This window comes from Lithobates pipiens, unplaced genomic scaffold, assembly GCF_037356315.1.
Source record: "Lithobates pipiens isolate NorthernLeopardFrog02 unplaced genomic scaffold, aLitPip1_a1.2 Scaffold_10, whole genome shotgun sequence".
Lineage (NCBI taxonomy): Eukaryota > Metazoa > Chordata > Amphibia > Anura > Ranidae > Lithobates > Lithobates pipiens.
In genome coordinates, this window is record NW_027507686.1 from 230542799 (window position 1) to 230563519 (window position 20721).

At 43.6% G+C, this 20721-nt stretch overlaps 1 protein-coding gene across 3 annotated transcripts in view; it reads right to left on the reverse strand.

The window, feature by feature from the left end:
- NAT10 (N-acetyltransferase 10) overlaps positions 1-20721 on the reverse strand; it is a 65832-nt gene that overhangs the window by 26278 nt on the left and 18833 nt on the right. For all 3 annotated transcript variants that reach the window (XR_013263955.1, XR_013263954.1, XM_077462741.1), the window contains exons 7-11: positions 20239-20353; positions 9642-9749; positions 6464-6597; positions 2749-2842; positions 2299-2397 (exon numbers count right to left, since the gene is read on the reverse strand). Coding sequence is in view for 1 of the 3 variants with exons in the window: in XM_077462741.1 (XP_077318867.1) it covers positions 2299-2397; positions 2749-2842; positions 6464-6597; positions 9642-9749; positions 20239-20353 (550 nt within the window). In the remaining 2 variants the exon portion in view is untranslated. The remainder of the gene's footprint in view (positions 1-2298; positions 2398-2748; positions 2843-6463; positions 6598-9641; positions 9750-20238; positions 20354-20721) is intronic.

Genomic DNA, 20721 nt, shown 5'->3' on the forward strand with positions numbered 1-20721 from the left:
ACCACAGGTTGAGCACACATGCACTACATAGTTGAAGGTAAAACTTAGGAAATTGTACAACAAAATTGTATAATGTATGGCCAGACTACAAACTCAATTCAGGTTCAAGTTACTGAGGAGGAAGTGGCATAGGACAGCCATGTCCAAGCATTGATGGCTCAAAAGTCCCACTTAAAGCAGAACTACGCTGCATCTGAGCACCACAAACTAAAAAAGCTATCTATTTAATTTTTAATATGCAAAGCAAACCCCCCTCCTTTCATCCATACATGTCTCTATGCTTTATTTTGCTGAGAAATCACTTTGAAAACCACCCCCCAAAGCATTTCTGGCCATGGCCATCTTAAGTGATGGCAGGCGATTCATGTAGCAATTACTTTGTAGAATTCAGCTGCCCTTAGCTCAGGCATGAGGGTGTGCTTAGCTGAGAAAAACCCCTCCTTCCATGAAGACTGGGACGTATGACATTATTTGTCTAGGCATAGAAACCAGGAAGTAGCTGAAGAAAGGTTAAAAAAAAACAAAAAAGCATACTAGCTCATTATGAATTAGCCGAGATCGAAGCCCCTGCAGCCATCCCCGTAAACAGCTCCAGCGGCTGACATTGCTTCCAGAGTTACTTCCGGGTATCGCAGGCTCCAGCACTGTGAATGGCCGGACCTGCGATGACGTCACTCCAGCGCACGTGTGAGCAGCCGGTAACGGCACAGTCTAACTGAAGCAATGACACCTACATGCCGTTGTTTCAGTGTGCATGTGCCGATGACATGGGCACATGCAAACACAGGGGATATCTCTGAAACCATGCAGGTTTAGGAGATATCCAGTGTAGCAAAAGGTGGTTGTAAAGGGTTTACAACCACTTTAATGCCTCAGGCGCACTGGGGCTTTTGTAATCACTTCTCTCCTGGCAGGAGAAAAGCAACCTTAATAAACGCACCCAAGCCACATTTTTTGCTAATGCATTTAAGCCCCTTTCACGCGGACAGTTAGGCCTGATTCACACCTATGCATTTTTAGTGCTTTTTGCAGATTTGCACTACAGCCCTTTATTTACCATGGGTTCCTATGGAACTAGTTACATGCAAAATGTAAAAAGCACTAAATGCATAGGTGTGAATCAGGCCTTACAGTGTCTGTTTTCTAGGTGGACCTGAACGGGTGTGCTTCATGCAGGTCTATGGAGCGACGGATATCAGCGGTGACCATGTCCGCTGACATCCGATCCGCTAAAATCAGATGTATGGCGGTACGTTCACATTGGTCCTGGCGGATCGGATGAGATCTGATGAAAAGAAACATGCCGTCTGTTTTCGTCCGATCCCTCCATAGGAATCAGCGGTACTCCCTCCCCGCACAATGAGCAGAGACGGACCTGTCATCCGCTGGCTCAGCGGAGATCAATTGAGCAATCCCTGCTGAGATGGCAGACTCTGCTGAGCGGATCCGCCTCGTGCGATTGAGGCCTTAGTCTCATCAAGCACTTGGGCATTTATTCATTTTATTGTCCACAATAGAAAACTGGCCAGGCCACTGAAATTAATAAAACGCACCTAGCGCTTAGCCACGTTTAGCCATTTTTTTCTGCCACAATGCTCTCTTGAGCACACAATATTTTTTTTTCTACTTCTAAATGCTCCTACCTCTAAACGCCTATGTGTGCATGGACATATAGGCCAACACTGAGGGGCATTTAGAATCAAAAAAAAAGAAAAGAAAAAGTAAAATACCTGCAAATCAGGCTTTTTTTTAGATTAAGTGTAAATGAGACCTAAAAAAAAAAAAAAAAAAGACACCAAAGGCAAACAATGTACGCATTATAATGAAAAAAATATATCTGTTCATTCTGCCTGAAATCCATTCTTTGTCTGCTCAACTGTTATCAGTTCGCATTACTCCCAGTTCACCTATGAACTACAAAAAAACTCCCCTTAGGAGAGGGGGAGGTGTTCTGTAGTCCTGATATTTTCTGTACAAGGCTGACAATGCTGCTCCTCTTTTGATACAGTACTGAGGAGAGAAGGTGCATTACTGGCAGGATTCCAAATGCAGCCACCACATCTAAACGCTGGTAAGTCGCAGCATATTACATTTTTATTTCTGGGCTTAGACACACTTAAAAGGCAGAATAATCAGATTGCTGCACATGCCCAATTGTGATAGGCTCCTTTTGAGGTCACTAGCACCTCAAAATGAGCCAATCACATGAAGAGTAAGGGATACACAGATGGCTTACTGGCCACAGAGGCCAATCAAATATTAAACTGCCCAACTTCAACCTTGCCTCATTCTGCTCACCTGTATGGTCTGTCGGTGCTCCTTGAACACATTGACTCGGACCACAGCTTTCTCAAACTCCGGGTTCAGGGACTGGATGATTTCATAGTCCATATGTTCCTATAAAAGGGGGGTCACATACTTTGATGTCAGACAAGGAAAGTCAAATATTTTCATAGAATTATTCCTTTTATTTAATTTACCAAGAGAGGCAAGGAGGCCGCCACTGCTAACCTGGCATATGATGAATGCTTTTAAGCCCAGCCTATTGTCTATACACCCCCTAGGGGGCGCATCATCGCAAAGGCTGGGCACACAGTACTTTAGGACTGAGTGGTGCTCAAATGCGATCACATAAATGCCGCTCAGTTCTGGATTGCCCAGCTCGTAAAAGGGGGGGGGGGGGGCAAGGGCTTAAATAGAGCCACAGGGGAATACACAAAGCTCATAGGAGAAGGATAGAAGCCTCACCTGGTAATGCAGCGAATCAAAGCCTTTGAAGATGAACTCAAACAGGGTGTGCAGGTTATCGGGGCTCGGAGAAGTCACAAAAATATTGGAATAACTAAAAACAGATAGAAATCAATAAAAAACCCGGAGTACTGAATCTAGTTGTGTATTATTTTCATAGACTATCACAAGGCTAAATTACCACTGACTGCAGAGCTGAAAGTAATTATAAACAAATGTAAAAAATATAAAATAAAATCTCTTTAGTTAAGTCACACACCAACTCATAAATATCTGAATACTGCTAGTATAGACTATAGAAATCTCTCTGTATATTAAAAGAGATAATAAATTATCATATTTTTTCTTTATTTTTCTTAATTGTGCTGCAATACCCTAAGGCAGGGTGGATAAAAATCAATAATAATAAATACAAAAAAAAAAAAAACAGGACTTTTTTTTACATTTAAAATCCAATTGTTTTAGATTTTTATCAAATTTATTTTAATAAAATGCTTTTGGAGCAAAAATCAATCTAAATATAGTTTTCTATTTAAGATACATTAATAATTTTGTTTATTCAGCATGAAATGGAGCTTACTTATGTAGCATAAGGCTGAATATTCTGCAATATTTACAATTTTGGTAAACTCATTCAATGAATCCAAGCTCTGCAAGCTGAGATGACATGCACTGGCAATTGATGCATTCGCAGAATTTCACAGTAACTATGAGATAAACAAAGTTCAGGAATATCCCTTTATCTCATTGTTTTGAAAATCTATGTACACTTCAAACTGTATGATTGAATCTGTGCTGATATTGCTGCTTTGCTAACCTGACAGCTTAAATTTTCTAAATAGGAAATCTTCATTTTATTAGCAAATATAAAATATTCTAACTACCAGCAAGAATAAGTCCTTACATTTAAAGAGCACCTGTCATTTCAGATCCATCATGGCAGCGCCTGTTAGCGGGCATCCACTCACCTGCTGTCGCCACGTCACTCACCAGCTATCCTATTAAAGTGAATGGGACTGTCGGAGAGTCAACAGCCGGTCGGAGGAGGAGCCTCTGCGAGACCGAGATGACAGTTGCTCTTTTAAATCTTTTTTTTTTTTTTAATCAAGCCTTTTTACTAATGATTTAAATTTCTATTTAAATCATGATTTAAATAGACTTGATTTAAAGCAAATCCACCCGGCCCCAAGGTAAGCTGTTCCTTGATCCTTGTGTTCCTTTGTTTCTGCATCAGTTAGTCGCTGGCCAGAATAAACAGATTGAGGGTGGCTTCCTTCCCTTAAAGCAGGGGTCTCAATCTGGTGGCCCTCCAGCTGTTGCAAAACTACAGATCCCATGAGGCATTGCAAGACTAAACAGTTACAAGCATGACTCCCACAGGTAAAGGCATGATGGTTTCACAACAGCTGGAGGGCGACCAGTTTGAGAGCCCTGACTTAAAGGGTTCTATGAAGCCACCCTTGAATGCACACCCCAGGCTGGCAACTACAGACACTGACTGCTTCCATAGAGAGAGATAACCAGGTGGCAAGCCAATGCCCTGCTCCCACCTCCTCTCTGTGCATATGCTGCACCTGCTAAACAGTACAAGTGAGATCCTCAGCACATGTGCTTCCTTAGCCCTTGTACACACGGTCACACATTCCGATGGACAATGTCCGATAGGACCGTGTTGTCGGATAATCCGACTGTGTGTGGGCTCCATCGGACTGTTTCCGTCGGAGTATCCGACGGACCAAGTTTTCCAGCTGGGCTATACAATTTTCCGACAACATGATCCGATCGGACTTTGTCTGATCATGTGTAGAGAATTCCGATCGGACAAAGTGCCACGCATGCTCAGATCATAATTCCTAGACCAAAGCTATTGGCTACTAGCCTGAACGTAGTCTCGTCCTAACGAAATAACGTCATCACGTTAAGTACGATCGGATTTTCTGACAACTTTGTCCGACTGTGTGTATGCAACATCCGACTGATTTGGTTGTCGGAATGTCTGACCGTGTGTACAAGGGCTTAGAGTTTGGGGAAGCGGTACTCAGACCAGGAGTCTGAGGCAGTATGCAGAGAGCGTGTGACCATATATACATACATACTAAGCCAATCAAGTATGGGACAAGGCTTGAAGAATGCCAAGCATGGTATTGTTTACATAGTTACATTGGTTTAGCTTGGACAACAATAATGCTTGCATATACCATACCTGTAGGATCTCTAGTTGGAGAACACTATAGTAGATACCGCAACTCCACTGAAAAGTTAAAGAAGTGCAGCAGTGATGTCACTGGACCAATAGAACTATGTAGAAAATGCCATACCTGCCATTCTTCTTTAATAGAAAGTATCATTAGGTAAGATTTAAAAATTAGCAGTTAAGAATTTAAAGCAGGTGTACATACATGCTGCGTACTGGATTAGGAAAACACAGGAAGGAAACAGGGATAATGCTCATTTACAGCACATTGAGGAGAAGGCGGCCTAAAACCCCTCTCTAGAGCTGTAGGTTTTGGCGTTGCGATCTGGTTATATACTGCGGTGCAGCAGCGCAAGGATACAGGCATCTGCAATCTCATCTTTTGTACAGCCCAGAAACTAGGTAGGTTTCCTGGTTTGAGCACAGCATTCTATCTTTCTGCATGTACATTCTTTCTGTGCAAAAGTTATCAAAATCAAAATGTTATAGGCCAGGGGTAGGCAACCAGTAGCCCTCCAGCTGTTGTGACTCCCAGAGGCACTCCCAGAGGCATGATGGGACTTGTAGTTCTGCAACAGCTGGAGGGCCCCAGGTTGCCTACCCCTGTTATAGGCTATTTTCACTCCTGGTCAGATGTTCTCCATTCAGAATAGCATTGATTTAGGAAAATACTGATTATGGTCACTAGATGGAGCTGATAGTAAATTAAAGTGGTTGTAAAGGTAGTAGTTTTTTTATCTTGATACATTCTATGTATTAAAATAAAAAAAACCTTCAGTGTGCAGCAGCCCCCCTCATACTTACTTGAGCCCCATCTCTATCCAGCGATGTGCACAAATGCCTCAGCCGTCCGGGACTCTCCCTCCTGATTGGCTGAGACACAGTAGCGGCGCCATTGGCATAGAGCAGTGGCTCGGCTCTGGTGCCCCCATAGCAAACTGCTTGCTGCGGGGGCACTAACATCAGGAAGGGGCCAGGAGCTCAATGGGGGACCTGAGAAGGAAGAGGATCTGGGCTGTTCTGTACAAAACCACTGAACAGAGCAGGGAAGTATAACATGTTTGTTATTTTTAAAGAAAAAAACAAAACAAAAACAAAACACAGACTTTAGTATCACTTTGTATTTATTAATCAGCTCAATCCAGTGGCCAGAATGCACTCTACTCTTACGAATGAAAAACATCCAACCTGGGAGAGAAAAGAGCCTAGTACCTTTCCATTTTGGTGGCTTTCACATAGAACTAAAGTACATGCAGTTTCATAGGATGTTAGCTCTGTAAATTGTTTTATACATAAAATGGTCATTATCATTGTGTATGTAGAGGAAGGGTGTGGAGCCATGGATAACCTATTTTTCATATTTAAACTTCTCTTAACCTTCATGTTTGTTACTATGTCATTGTTCATTTTAAAAACTTTTAACAAATATAAAAAAAAAAAAAAAAAAAAAATCAAAAATAAAATAAAAATAAAATCAAAAAAATATATACCTAAAAGAATAAAAAGGTAAACAAAACATACCCAAAAGCCACAGCACCCGCGATCGCCAATCCTAGTGCTGCTGACTTGCCGCGACCTCGAGCTGCTGTCAGGGCCACTGTACTGCGAAGGGTCTTCTCCGATATCGCCTCTATAAACTTCAGAACTGCCTTGGCCTGCAGAAAGAGGAGGAATGGGGAAGAAACACCAAAATTTAAAGAAAAAAAAGAGGCGCACATATGAAAAATTGGAAACATGAAAAATAACTGTAGTATACATATTGGTGGCTCAAACAGCCTGAAAAACCCAGGACAACATAAAGAGCACCTGTGTTGTCATAGTACAACTGACACTAAAAAGATGGAGTGTAGGTGATATAGGCGCTATTTTTGTACAAATTCTGAAGTTTTGGAGTGTTTAAGAGTAAACACCTTTAGGAATAAGAATTAATCACTGCGCTATAATTTCTACAGAGCAGCTAGCATAAAAAATTGTTAGTACCAATAAAACAAGGAAAAATACAGGTATATGCAGCGCTAAAAATAAAAGGCATATAAATATGCAAATAAAAAGTCCACTGTAATTTAGCATTAAGCGTCCATGTTCAGAAAAACTGGAATCGCCCACGGTGTATACAGGACAAAAACAAGGTGGATTAATTATACTCAACTGAACACCAACACACCGGGCCTCTTACCTCAAACAATGGACCACTAAAGGTGGTCAGATAGGCATGTTAAATCTTGCAACATATCATCACGACTCCACTCAGACAGCAGATGACTGATCTCATACAGTCTCAACATGTGATCTAACCACCTATAACCTAGTGATCCATTGTTTGCGGTAAGAGGCCCGGTGTGTTGGTGTTCGGTGGAGGATAATTCACCTTGTTTTTGTCCTGTATACATCGTGGGTGATTCCAGTTGCTCTAAAACATGGACTCTTATATGCAAATAAAAAGTCCACTGTAATTTAGCATATTTTATGCATTTTTAGTGCTGTATATACCTGTATAAACACATTTAAGCCTCTTTCACATGGGGAGCAGTAAAAACAGGCGGTTGATTTGTGTTTTTACAGCTGCTGACTGCCCACCTAAACTGTACAATGGCGGACAGAGGGGGGTATCGCTTTGTTTCACGTCACATATGTGTAATGTTACACATATTAGGTAGAACTGCAGCCAAACTTGACCCATAAGGCCTCATTCACATGGGCATAATTAAAGTGGTTCTAAAGACAGAATGTTTTTTTACCATAATGCATTCCCTTCATTAAAAGTAAAAAACCTATGTGCAGCTCTCTGTACCAGCCCACCCAAAAAAAAAGAAAAAAAGAAAAAAAAGAAAAGAAAGAAAAGAAAAAAAAGAAAAGAAAAAAAATGCAGCTGTTCTAGAGCCGTCCAAACATACCAACAGAAGCTTACTCTGCCCCAGCAATAGAATGACTGGCTACATGACAAAAGCTCTCTAACCCTTCTGATTAAGGTCACAGCTTACCCGCTCCCTCCCATCCTCAGTACATTACTACCTGCACTTCAATATGATGGAATGTTCCTACTGGCCAGTAGCATTGCGTGGAAAGTGGCGGACAAGCCTCGTCACTTTTTTTGGTATGCAAGATTTACAAAATCTGGTGTCACACCCCTAAGCTCTCTATTAGAGAGCTTCAAATACGTACTGTATCTTATAAAAATAAGTTAATGGGGACAGGAGACTTAAGCTCATCATCATGGTTCTATGAATTTTGGATTCTTGTCTAATTTTAAAGAATTGCGGATGATAAACGTAAATTTTTTTGTTATGCATGTTCTTGCATCCAGGAGAAAAGACTGATGGGATCTGCCAACATCACATCAAGGACAGCTGAAGTAGTACATCATGTCCCCTCTTCAGTTTATTTGCCCCATCACTGGTTTCAAAATCACAGATACAACCCCCCCTCCCCCATCATTCTTCATACCCAAATGTTGATTATAAAATGTCTTGTAAATCGAAACCTAGTCCTTGCCTTTACCGATCTCAGTTTGATCAGATGGTTTTGAGGTCAGAGGAGAGATCTGGGGTCTAATAGACTGCAGATCTCTCCATAAAGGGAACACTGTCATGACCCATGCTATCACAGGGGATTGCTGTTCATTTCTTGCGATAGCAATAAAGAAAAAAAAAAAAAAAGTGCTGTTTTTTTTTTTGTTTTTTTTATAAAATAAATAGCAAGGCTGTCTTACTTGCTGGTAGCAGTGTGTAAAAAGTGGTGGACAAGCCTTGTCACTATTTTTTTTTGGTATACAGGTGCATCTCATAAAATTAGATCATCAAAAAGTTAATTTATTTCAGTAATTCAATACGTAAAGCATATTTTATATGGATGCGTTACACACAGGAGTGATATATTTTAAGCATTTCTTTCTTTTAATTTTGACGATTTTAGTTTACAGCTAGTGAAAATTCAGTATCTCACAAAATGTGATCGTTACATAAGACCAATAAAAAAAAAAAAAAAGAAGGATTTCCTTTATCATACATCAGGGGACACAGACCAGGCTATATAAATAACCATCTGGGTTATACGCCACCTATAGGTGAATGGACCAAAAAAACAAAAACAAAACAGGAAGTCCCCTTCTATATAACCCCTCCCATAAAAGGAAGTACCTCCTTTTTATATATATAAAATATGAGTTTCACTTTTTGAATTGAATTACTGAAATAAAATTAACTTTTTGATGCTATTATAAATTTTATGAGATGCACCTATATATGTTCTTTTATGTGTAATAAAATTAGGGGTCATTAGTAGGCAAGAGCAGTATTGGTGAAAGGCGGACAGAAGCTCCAGGACAGGAAACTGGTGGGAGCCGCCAACATCAAACCAATTTTTTCCTTGCGCCATCACTGGTCTTCATAAAATCACAGATACACGGTCCACCACCCCCATCATTCTTCATACCCAAATGTCGATTATAAAATTACAAAATGTTTTATAAATCTAAACCTAGTCCTTGCCTTCACCGATCTGATTATGATCAGATGCTTTTGAGGCCGGGGGGAGAGATCTGGGGTCCAAAAGACTTTTCTTTGCACCATCAGCGGTCTTCTCAAAAATCACAGATACAAGGTCTACCCACCTGGTGATCTTTCATACCCAAATGTGGATTATCAAATTATAAAATGTTTTGCAAATTGAAAACCTAGCGAGTCCTCCAAGTCAGATTTACCTGGTCAAGTGTCTTGCAGTTTTCGACCAGAACCCCGACAGGCTGTGTGTCCTGGAGACTGAGCTTCACGTCCTGCAGCTCCTGCTCCTCCGGGGTCAGGCTGCTCTCCTGAAAGACATATCATTACAAACAGATTGAGATACTGCTGAAGCACCATACAAGGTCAGTATATTATGGAACAACCACCACCTTTTGATCACATACACAAAATAACAAACACATAAAGGAAATAAGAAAACTGCAGAGCTTTAACTGATTTTTTGATATCTGACATACATAACATCCTTGAATATCTAAACTCATAATTTATTGCAGCTTATCAGTAGTTAGATGAAGTGGCTGCATTTGGTTTTCTTTTCTATGCTTTTTTCCACCTGATAATCATGGAAATAACATCACATTTCTTGTCCCCGACTGGCGACAATCATTGCACTACTGTATCTATGGAGAGAGCCGTGGTTGCCACCCAGGCTAGACTTCATACATTCATAAAAATAGCCAGCACACCAGCAGAGATGAACCTCGAAACGCCAGACATAGAGGTTCTGTTACAGAAATTTGTATCTGTGAAGTGCAAGGAAAAATGCAAATAGGTGCATGCCAACCTTTCCTTGCAGGTGGGCATTTTTTTGGACTTTGTGCTGGACATTTAATTTATGCACTTTGCATTTATGCACGCTATAAACGGAAATATCAATACGTTTTTGAGGTTCATCTCGGCTGGCTATGTCTGTGAATGAGCTAGAATACAGTATCACCACTGGCCAAACTCCCATTTCGCCGCCGGACCCGCTGATTGGATCCGATCACAGTGGGAGCCAATCCGGTGGCCGCCACAACACAATGATCGTTCTGTGAAGAGACGGATCAGCGGTGTGCCTAAGGCAAGGCAAACCGCTGATCTGTCAGGGAGCAAAGGAGAGAGATCTTTGTGTAAGCTGAAACACAATTTCTCTTTTGCTCCAGTTTTTCCCTCTCTCACACTGTTAGAAAACACCTTCCAAGCACACAGTTAACCCCTTGATTGTCAGTGGTTTTAACCCCTTCCCTGCCAGTGTCATTTATACAGTGACAGTGCTTTTTTTTTTTTATTGGTGTCACTAGTCCCCAAAGAGTGTAATTTGCTGTCCAATTTGTCCGCAGTAATGTTGCAGTCTTGAAATCAGTCAGAAAATCGCTGATCACCACCATTACTAGTAAAAACAATAAAAAAAAATATTTTAAAAAGTCCCTAAATCTATCCCATAGGTTTTGGACGCTATAACTTTTGCGCAAACCAATCAATATACGCTTGTTGGGATTTTTTTTTTTTACCAAAAATATGTAGCAGAATACGGCCTAATTTGGCCTAAATTGATGAAGAAATTCGATTTTTTACATTTGTTTTTATTGGGAATGTTTTATAGCAGAAAGTAGAAAATGTTTTTTATTCAAAATTGTTGGTATTTATTTATAGTGCAAAAAATAAAAACCGCAGGAGGTGATCAAATACCACCAAAAGAAAGCTCTATTTGTGGGGAAAAAAAAAATATTTGGGTACAACGTTGCAGGACTGTGCAATTGTCAGTTAAAGCAACGCAGTGCCGGATCGCAAAAAATGGCCTGGTCAGGAAAGGAGTGAAACCTTCCAGAGCTGAAGTGGTTAAATCTTTCAGGCTGCAGCGAGGAAGGTACGATCGAAGGTGAGAAGTGTTTATAGGGCCACAGACCATCATTGATTGGGGATGGGGTTTTCTAAAATGCTACTGGTCAAAAATAATTGTGCCATTACTTGGGGAGTTAAACGTGTTTTGGTTTTATCCATCAAATCGAGCCATTGCACATAATGCAATTTCAGCACCAGGCAATCATCCTGCAGGGAACGTCCTAACAGAAGACTTGCACTTGGCTTTATTGGGCACATTTTTTTAAGGCTAAAGAAACTTTTATCAACGTATTTTTTTCCCAAAAATTGCGTTTGCAAAACTGTTGCGCAATTAGCGTAGGACATAAAAACTGGAGTTAGTACTCATCGGTAACTCCTTTTCCGGTGGTCTTCCAGGACAGCCCTTGAGAGATGGAGTCCCTCCCATTGACCCAGGAAACACACTGCCAAAGTTCAAAAGGCGGTCCCTCAGGTCCCTGGTCAGTCATTTACCAAGAACCGAAGGATGGAACTGTAAAACATATAAACCACAACAGGTAATAACGTTAGTACAGCAATATAATAAAAAAGGGTGGGACCGTGCTGTCCTGGAAGACCACCGGAAAAGGAGTTACCGGTAAGTACTAACTCCAGTTTTCCCAAGTGTTCTTCCAGGACAGACCTTGAGAGGATCCCCAAGTACTCTCACCAGATTTGGGGGAGGGGGTGGGACGACGGCTTGGAGGACTTTCCTCCCAAAAGACTGATCCTGACTAGACATTAAGTCCAGTCGATAATGGCTTGTAAAGGTGGAAAAGCTTGACCATGTGGCTGCTTTGCATACTTGCTCCGGGGTGGCACCAGCTCTCTCTGCCCAGGATGCCGATAATGCCCTTGTGGAGTGGGCTTTAATACCCCTTGGAGGATTTGTTCAAAGATTTATACCCCTCTGCTATAGCTAGCCTAATCCACCTAGCTATGGTTACTTTTGAAGCTTTTTGCCCCCTACGCTGCCCGGAAAAAAGGACAAAAAGAGAATCAGAAATTCTGAACGGATTTGTTACCCTTAGGTATTCTAGGATACACCTCCTTACATCTAATAAATGAAACCATCCTTCTTTCTCATTTGATGCATTCTGGCAAAATGATGGGAGGACAATATCTTGTGACCTATGGAAACTAGATGCTACCTTTGGTAAAAACCCAGGGTCTGTCTTTAGGATGGCTCTGTCTTCTAGAATCTGTAAAAATGGTTCTCTGATGGAAAGGGCTTGGATTTCACTAACCCTATGGGCTGAAGTGATTGTCACAAGAAGTGCGGTCTTAAATGTAATAAGTCTTAGAGAGGCTTCTGAGATAGGGTCAAAAGGTGACCCTAAGAAGGCTTTTAGCACAATTGCTAGATCCCAGGATGGAGCTCTGTTGACTCTGACCGGTTTACGTCTAGAAACTGCCTTACAGAATCTAGCAATGAAAGGAGTTTCCTGTAACCGTTTATCTAGGTATACACTTAAGTCAGCTATCTGCACCTTAATAGTACTAAGAGTTAACCCTTTGTCTATCCCCTCCTGGAGAAATTGTAGGATATTAGCCGTATCCATGTTTTTCTCCTTACGGCTGTTCAGCCAGCTATTAAACTTCCTCCAGACTTTCCTGTAAACAGCTCTGGTGACTGGTTTTCGACTCTGTAGTAAGGTCGCAATTAACCCGTCTGTCAGGCCCTTACTCCTCAAAATCTCCTCCTCAGAACCCAGGCTGAAAGGTTCAGCATGGCCACCTGCGGATGACAGAGAGGTCCCTGCAATAGGAGGTCCTGTCTGCAGGGAAGTGTTAGAGGAGGATGGTCTGTCAACTGTAGCAACGTTGTGAACCACGGTCTCCTGGGCCAAAACGGTGCTACTAGAAATAAACAGGTTTCCTCTGCGAGGAATTTTGCTAGGACCCTCGGGATGAGGTGAAGAGGGGGAAATGCATACACCAGGCTGAAGGTCCATGGGGTCTGTAAGGCATCTACTGCCAAGGGCTGATCTCCTGGGCGTAGCGAGCAAAAACTGGGAACTTTTGCATTCTTTTGTCCACTACCTGTTTTCCCCAGTAAGCTGTTAAAAGATTGAATACTTCTGGGTACAGAGACCATTCCTGATTCGAAACTCGTTGTCGACTCAAGAAGTCCACAGTGTTGTTCAGCTCCCCTTTCAGGTGTACTGCAAAAATGGATCCTAGATTGGAATCTGCCCACTGGAATATGTGTCTGGCCTCCGACATTAAATGAGGACTTCTGGTACCTCCCTGTTTATATAAGCTACAGCTGTCATATTGTCTGAGCGGACTTGTAGATGGTGACCCTGTATTGTGGTCTGAAAAGCTAACATAGCTCGGAGGATTGCTGTTAGCTCCTTCCAACTGGAGGAGAAACGTTTCTCTTCTGGGGTCCACCTGCCCTGGGCCCAGTTTGAGCCAAGATGGGCTCCCCAGCCCCAACTGCTCGCATCCGTGGTCAGAGTGGATGTGATAGGCAGGACCCAGAGAACCCCCTTGTTTAGGCTCTCTGTGTCCTTCCATCACCAGAGGGAGCGTTTTATTTTTGAGGGGAATAATCAAGACTGACTGGAGTGTTAACGGAACTAGTGCCTCCCCGAGGATCTTTACCAAGGTTCTCGGGGAGGCACTAGTTCCGTTAACACTCCAGTATGACAGTCCGAAGGGAAGTGCTCTGCACTGAAAATGATAAACTTTGTCTATCTGAACCGCCATCCAAAGAAATTTCTGGTATTCCTTCCTTATTGGGATATACAGATAAGCGTCCCTTAGATCCAGGGTAGCCATAAACATTTCTTTCTGGAGAAGATTCTTTATTGAATAAATGGGCCCCATCCGAATTTTTTTTTTACGGATGGAGTGGTTCAGAGGTTCATGATTAGTCTGAACCTTCCCTGACGTTTTTTTTAACCACAAAAATGTGTGAGTCAAAACCGTCCTCCTGTTCCTGAATAGGGACTGGTGTCAATACCTCTTGATCCACCATCTCCCCTATTAGTAATGGCAAGGCCCTGGCCTTTTTTTTAGTGACTTGGAAGTTTTGTCACCAAAAATTTTGATTGTGGGCTGCTGTAAAATTCCAGTGCATAACCTCTTTTTATTATATTTAAGACCAACTCGTTTGAGGTTATCTTTTCCCACTGTGGAAGAAAATTGTTCAACCTTCCCCCCACAGGGACCCTGACGTCATTGGGGCTTGGGGTTTTGATTGGGGCGGTTAAAAAGTATGTCCCTTTTTCCTTTCCCTTTATGTTCCGAACTCCTTCTCTGACCTGGAGGGTTCCTTAGAGGGACGAAAACATTTTCTTTGAAAATTTTTCTTTTTTGTGGGAAAGGTTTTCTTTTTATCTGCCGTCCTTTCTAAGGCGGTATCTAACTCAGGCCCGAAGACTAAGTCTCCTGTAAAAGAGACATTGCACAGGTGAGTTTTAGACGCCGTGTCTCCCCCCCAAGTTTTCATCCATACTGACCTCCTTGCTTGCGACAAAGTGCTGCTGATTTAGCCGTAAACCTTACGGAATCAGTGGATGCGTCAGAGATGAAACTCGTGGCCTTGAAAAGCATAGGGAAGGTTTTTAAGAGCTCCCCCCTAAAGGAAACCTTCTTTTAAGGGAATTAGGAAAGAAGACCTTCTTATCTGGTTCAGACCACTCCTTACAGACAAGGTCAGAAAGCACTTTATGTATTGGAAAGACTTTTACCTTCTTTTCCCCAGAGCCTCATACATTTTTATCATGTCTGGTCAATTGAGTTTCCTCCTCCTCAATTTCCAGCGTATCATAAATAGCGCTCAACAGCTCATCTACCTCCTCAAGAGACAGCTTGTATTTTGCGACTTTGTTAGCTGCAGCTTGATCCTCATCCTGGTCTGAATCTGCATCAGAGGATTCAGGGCTAACTAATATGGGGCTATGCTCCCTGACTATACGGGGCTCCCCAGAGCTGGGTGTTGTAAAGCATGTTGAAGAGGAAATTGCAGCTGCTCTACTGGTGGAGGCAGCTGTGCCTACATCCCTGATTAAATCCCGGAGGGATTTAAAAGTCGATGCCATTTCATCCTTAAAAGGAGCCAAGGAATTTAGCCAAGGGAGAATCTGCCTCAGTTTTAAGTAAGCCTGCAATGCATTGCTTGCATAGGGCTTTGTTAGAGCCTGAAGACAATCAATTTCCACAATTGGGGCCTCCTTAGCCTGAAATAAAGAATAGACATTCTTATGCCCCGTACACACGTTCCGATTATCGGACCACAAAAGTCGCTTTCGGACAGATCGTTCGATAAGCTGATCGTTAGTGCGCAGCTTTCGACAGCCGATCGCGACAGTCCGTCCAACCAAATCCGAAGGGACGAACAGGAAAACTTCGGTCGGATGACAGCCCATCGTACGACAATCGTGTAGTCAGTACAGTATGCGTCCGATAAAAGTCATTAGACAAACACCACGCATGATCGGAAACATGAAAATAAACCAGAAGGACACACAGGTCACACGTATTTGACATCATTTAAAATACTTAGCTACGCACGACGGAAGATTTTTCCAGAATCGTACGAAAAAAGTCTTACACACATTTTGCACTGTTGTATTCAATCTTAGTTGTATACAACAAAATGTGAACGATCGGTCTTACGATAATCAGAATGTGTGTACGGGGCATAAGCATCAAAACTTGTATCCCTCCTTAGAGACACCAACCACTGCACATATCCTGGACTGTGAGGTAACCACCACCATGGGGCACTACAGATCTCAGCCTTACAAACACCACAACCCCCTAAACCACCAGAGTAATGGCTTGCCCAGCAGCCTACCTGGGATTGGCTGGTGCCTTCATCCGCCAGAGTGTCTTGGGGATTAGCTTCTATGGTCCCCCTCTCGAGCTCTGGATCCCGCCGCTAGTCCGGTATAGCTGGACGCTGGTCGGGACTCTGTAGGCACAGCGTGGGCTTTTCCCCTCCTCCTTGTGCCCCTAGAGACCCGGAATCGGAAGTCTCGGCACACAGCAATGACGCGGTTCTGCTCTGCGTCTCCGACCCCCACCGCGCAACAAGGAGCTGAGATGGATGGATCCACTCACCGCTCCTGGGGGGAACCGGCGTCATTCTGGCACTGGCACCCCTCGGTACAGGAAGGAGGGGGGTAACGGGTCTGCTCCGATCAGCTGGACGGTATCCAAGCCTTTAAGAGAGAAGGTAAGGACTACACTGGAGCCGCCAGATAGGACCCGGTCCCCTTGTGCGGCTCCAGACTCTTCAGGTAGCCCCTGAGAGAGGAGTCCTTCTGGTTCCTGGTAACATGTTCCTCCAACAGAGGAAACACAAAATGACTGACCAGGGACCAACATTTGAACTTTGGCAATGTGTTTCCTGGGTCGATGGGAGGGACTCCATCTCTCAAGGGCTGTCCTAGAAGAACACTTGGGAAAAAAAATTACAACGATCGCCATTTTATTCCTAGTGTCCCTCCTAATTTTTATTTTTAAAAAAAGCATATAACGTTTGGGGGTTACAAGTAACTTTCTAGCAAAAAATACTGATTTAAAACTTGTAAAGAAAGAGTGACAGAAAAAGCTTGGTCGGCAAGTGCATTTAATGGCACCCCAAGCGCAGGTAGCAGGCGCGCATTTTGCTACACGTGCGATAAAACTTGCAAAAAATGTGCAACATAAAACGCATTTGGCTTAATGCCGAAATTAGGTACATGATCTTCTTTAGTGTGTTTTTGGAGCAGAGGGAGGCTCGTTCAAATGACTGCTCCAAAAATGTGCTAAAATTGAACTTTTGCTTTAAGGGTAGGTGACCCCCTGACATGCCACATTTGACAGGTCAATTTTTTGAGGGTTCCAGCTCCCACTTCCTCCTGGCACACACCGGCACCGGAAGAGAGATCACCTCTCTCCCCTTCCTCTCGGCAATCATCTGGGAAATGTCACAGGTCCCAGATGATTTCCCAGCCAGTCACGGTGCGCAGCTCGGATTGCGCATGCGCAGTGCGGGCGCCCACACAGTGACTATGCCGGCACCACAGAGAGGAGGGGGGCTTCATTCTCCCGCATCACTGGACCCTGGGACAGGTAAGTGTCCAATTATTAAAAGTCAGCAGCTGCAGTATTTGTAGCTGCTGGCTTTTCATTTAAAAATTTTTATTTTTTATTTTTTTTTAAGCGGAACGCCGCTTTAAAGAAAAGCACAAAAAAACACAATGCATAGTGTGAATTTATTTAGCTGGAAAGTCACTAGAATTGTATGTGTCTAAAGGCATCTAAAAAAGGTTAAAAAAAAAAAAAGGTTAAAAAAAATTGTTTAGGTGCGTATTTTGTGCCTACCTGCATCCTGCATAGTATATACAACATCTCCATGTGAATGAGTCCTATTTTGCTTTGAAGGGGTCAAGTCTTTAAACATTTACTAAACACAGTGGAGGGTTATATACAAAAGGCAAATCCACTTCGCACTGGGAAGTGCAGTTGCTCTAAATCTAAGGGGTAGATCTGAAATGAGCGGAAGCTCTGCTGATTTTATCATCCAATCATGTGCAAGCTAAAATGCTGTTTTTTATTTTCCTTGCATGTCCCCCTCGGATCTACAGCGACTTTACCTCCAAGTGCACTTGCAGTGCAAAGTGGATTTTCCTTTAGTAAATAACCCCCAATGTGCGGATTCTTTTAGCATCAACTCACCCAGCTCTCTCCTCTATCTACCTCAGCCCTTTCCTTGCGGAGCCAACTTTCACTCCCTATGGTTCGCAAGCTGCTCCCCATAAAGCTTCAAAGGCAACAAAATGGGGGTGTACACGGGCAAAAAATGATACCCCTGTCAAGGTTGGCAGGCAGTACCACCCGCCAAACGTGCTTTTTTCACCTAAATTGGGGCCTAACCCCAACCGCTGGCGGAGCCCACATTTACAGTCTTACCTCCTGTCACAGTGGCTGCTGCCAACTTGGTAATGCTTAAGCGCACTTGGAATGTGCGAAACGCATCTACCAGCCTTCTGTCTTTGGTCAACCCTTGGGATGTCCTGAATAAATAAGAATTTTGATCGAGTACGGAGTGCGGCCATTTCTTCTATTAGCTGCTGCCAACTCCTTTGAGAGCGCTGGGCTCAAGGCAACTCTATGACCGGCAATTTCACCCGAGCCAACATGAGTTAAATCAACAGCCAGCTTCACTGGCTCCCCCTGCAGGCATAACCAAACTTGTTCATTGTTTCCAGGGGCGACAGCAGGCGTGCGGATACCAACGCACACACGGCTTTATTTTTAGCAGTATTTCAGAGCATAGGACACCCTCCCTCCCCCACACACCGGGACCCCATTGGCCACATACCAGGCCAGGAAGTGGAGGACTTTTTCTGAAGGATCTTCTCTCCTGGTGACTCCCGGCAGAGAGAAGCACACACATCTTCCGGGAAGGCTATCCACTGAAGCTTTTGTTCCCCCCGGTGACACGATCTCTGGTGGTTGCTATTGGAGATGACACTTCCTCCCTGGCTGCTTCTTTACTCATTTAGATTCACCATACTTCAGCATAGGTCCAGCTTCAGCACACCTTCAGCAGAACTTACCTCCCAAGCATTGCTATTGGCAACCACACACCCTTTCTGCTCCCGGTTAGCCTCCTGCTCGCTCTCTGTACTCAGAGCCAGGTTCCCCACAATGGTAATAAATGGGGGTCACAGGCCTCTGGCATGCCGGGTTATCCTCCACTGTATCCGGGGTCAGGGGGCATTTACTGCAGAGCAAGCAACGCATTGCCAGGGCTTCTCATTCAGCCTCGACTACCGTGTAGAAGTAGCAGTGACATCATCACTGTGTTGCACATATCCTGTGCAGAGAGCACAGCTGTGGGAGAGGTCCAGCTCCAGCAGGCCCCACCCACTACAGGCTGCCTACAGAAACCGACAGGAGAGGGCGGAGACATGACCAGTCACCCTGCACAAGGGGAGGGAGCAGCAGTGAGCGGTCTTTATTACACAGAGAAAAAGTTCCACACTAGATTACTGCACAGACCTGGAAGAAAAACACAAAACACACCAAGAACATACATGTCTCTTGAATCTAGACCAGGGGTCTCCAAACTTCCTAAACACAGGACCTGTCCTTCAGACTATAAGGGGGCCCAGACTGTGGCAAATGGGAGCAGAAAATGTCTCAAATTTGGTGGTCTGTGGGAGGAGCAGAGCCCCACCCTTGGCCTCAGTGGGAGGAGCAGAGCCCCACCCTTGGCCTCAGTGGGAGGAGCAGAGCCCCACCCTTGGCCTCAGTGGGAGGAGCAGAGCCCCACCCTTGGCCTCAGTGGGAGGAGCAGAGCCCCACCCTTGGCCTCAGTGGGAGGAGGAATGCCTTGTATCAGTTGGAGGAATAGTGCCCCCAAGGGCCAGACAAAAGCAATCAAAGGGCCGCATTTGGCCCACAGACCACAGTTTGGAGACCATTGATATAAATGGAAATAGACCAAAAAAAAAAAAAAAATTCTACTTTCCGTTATAAAACATATCCTATAAAAAAAAAATCATAAATTTTAAGTGATGATAAAGGTTGGGTTTTTTGCGGGCACAAGTAAAGTTTTGATTGTGATTAAGATACTAATCTGTACAGACACTATACTAGTAATGGCGGTGATCAGCAGCTTAAATTGTGACTGATAGTGTTGCAGGCAATCTGTGATAGTGTGGCAGGGAGAACTCTAGCCAGATCCTGTTTACAAAAACACACTGAATGGTTGGCTTTGCCCCGCTGACAAACTCATGCTGTGTCCAATCACAGCGCAGGTCAACAGGGGGTGCATAGATGTGCGCCTCTAAAAGAAGTTCACTGTAATGTACAGGAAAAGTTGAGGGTTCCTGGCTGTGCTGCCTGCTAGCAGTAAATGTACAGTTAGCAGGCAGCAAATGGTTAAGCAGATAGAGCCCAAGAGCTGTCGAGGTGCCCCCTTACCTGTGTCTTTGGCGGAATCGGCGTTATGTTGGCATTATGGCTGGAAATAGGCAAGATATTCAGCTGATCATCAATCACCATACAGTTCTTACAGGAGGACAGAGATAATATAAACCTGTGGGGAATGTAAGTATCAGTACACAAAATTCATCAAAAGCAAACCAGCCAAATGTTCCAGATATACAAAACATGCTGCAGTAAGGCCAAGTATACATTTCTGCTTTGAGAGGGAGTGGTAAAAACAGGTGCTTGGAGCGATGTTTTTACCGTGCCCCCCCTTGAGCTGCAAAGGCAGCCAGATCGGGCTGTACACTTGCCGTGGAGGCGAAGCTTTGCCTCGTGTCAAGATTTGCATCACCTGCTGCGTTCAGCTGAACGTGTCCCATTCAAGCGAAACTGCAACTTCATGCAAATCACACAACTTTGGTACTTGCTTTTGGGGTTTAAAGCAGATGGTGAGGTGACATACTGTCAGGCGGCCTC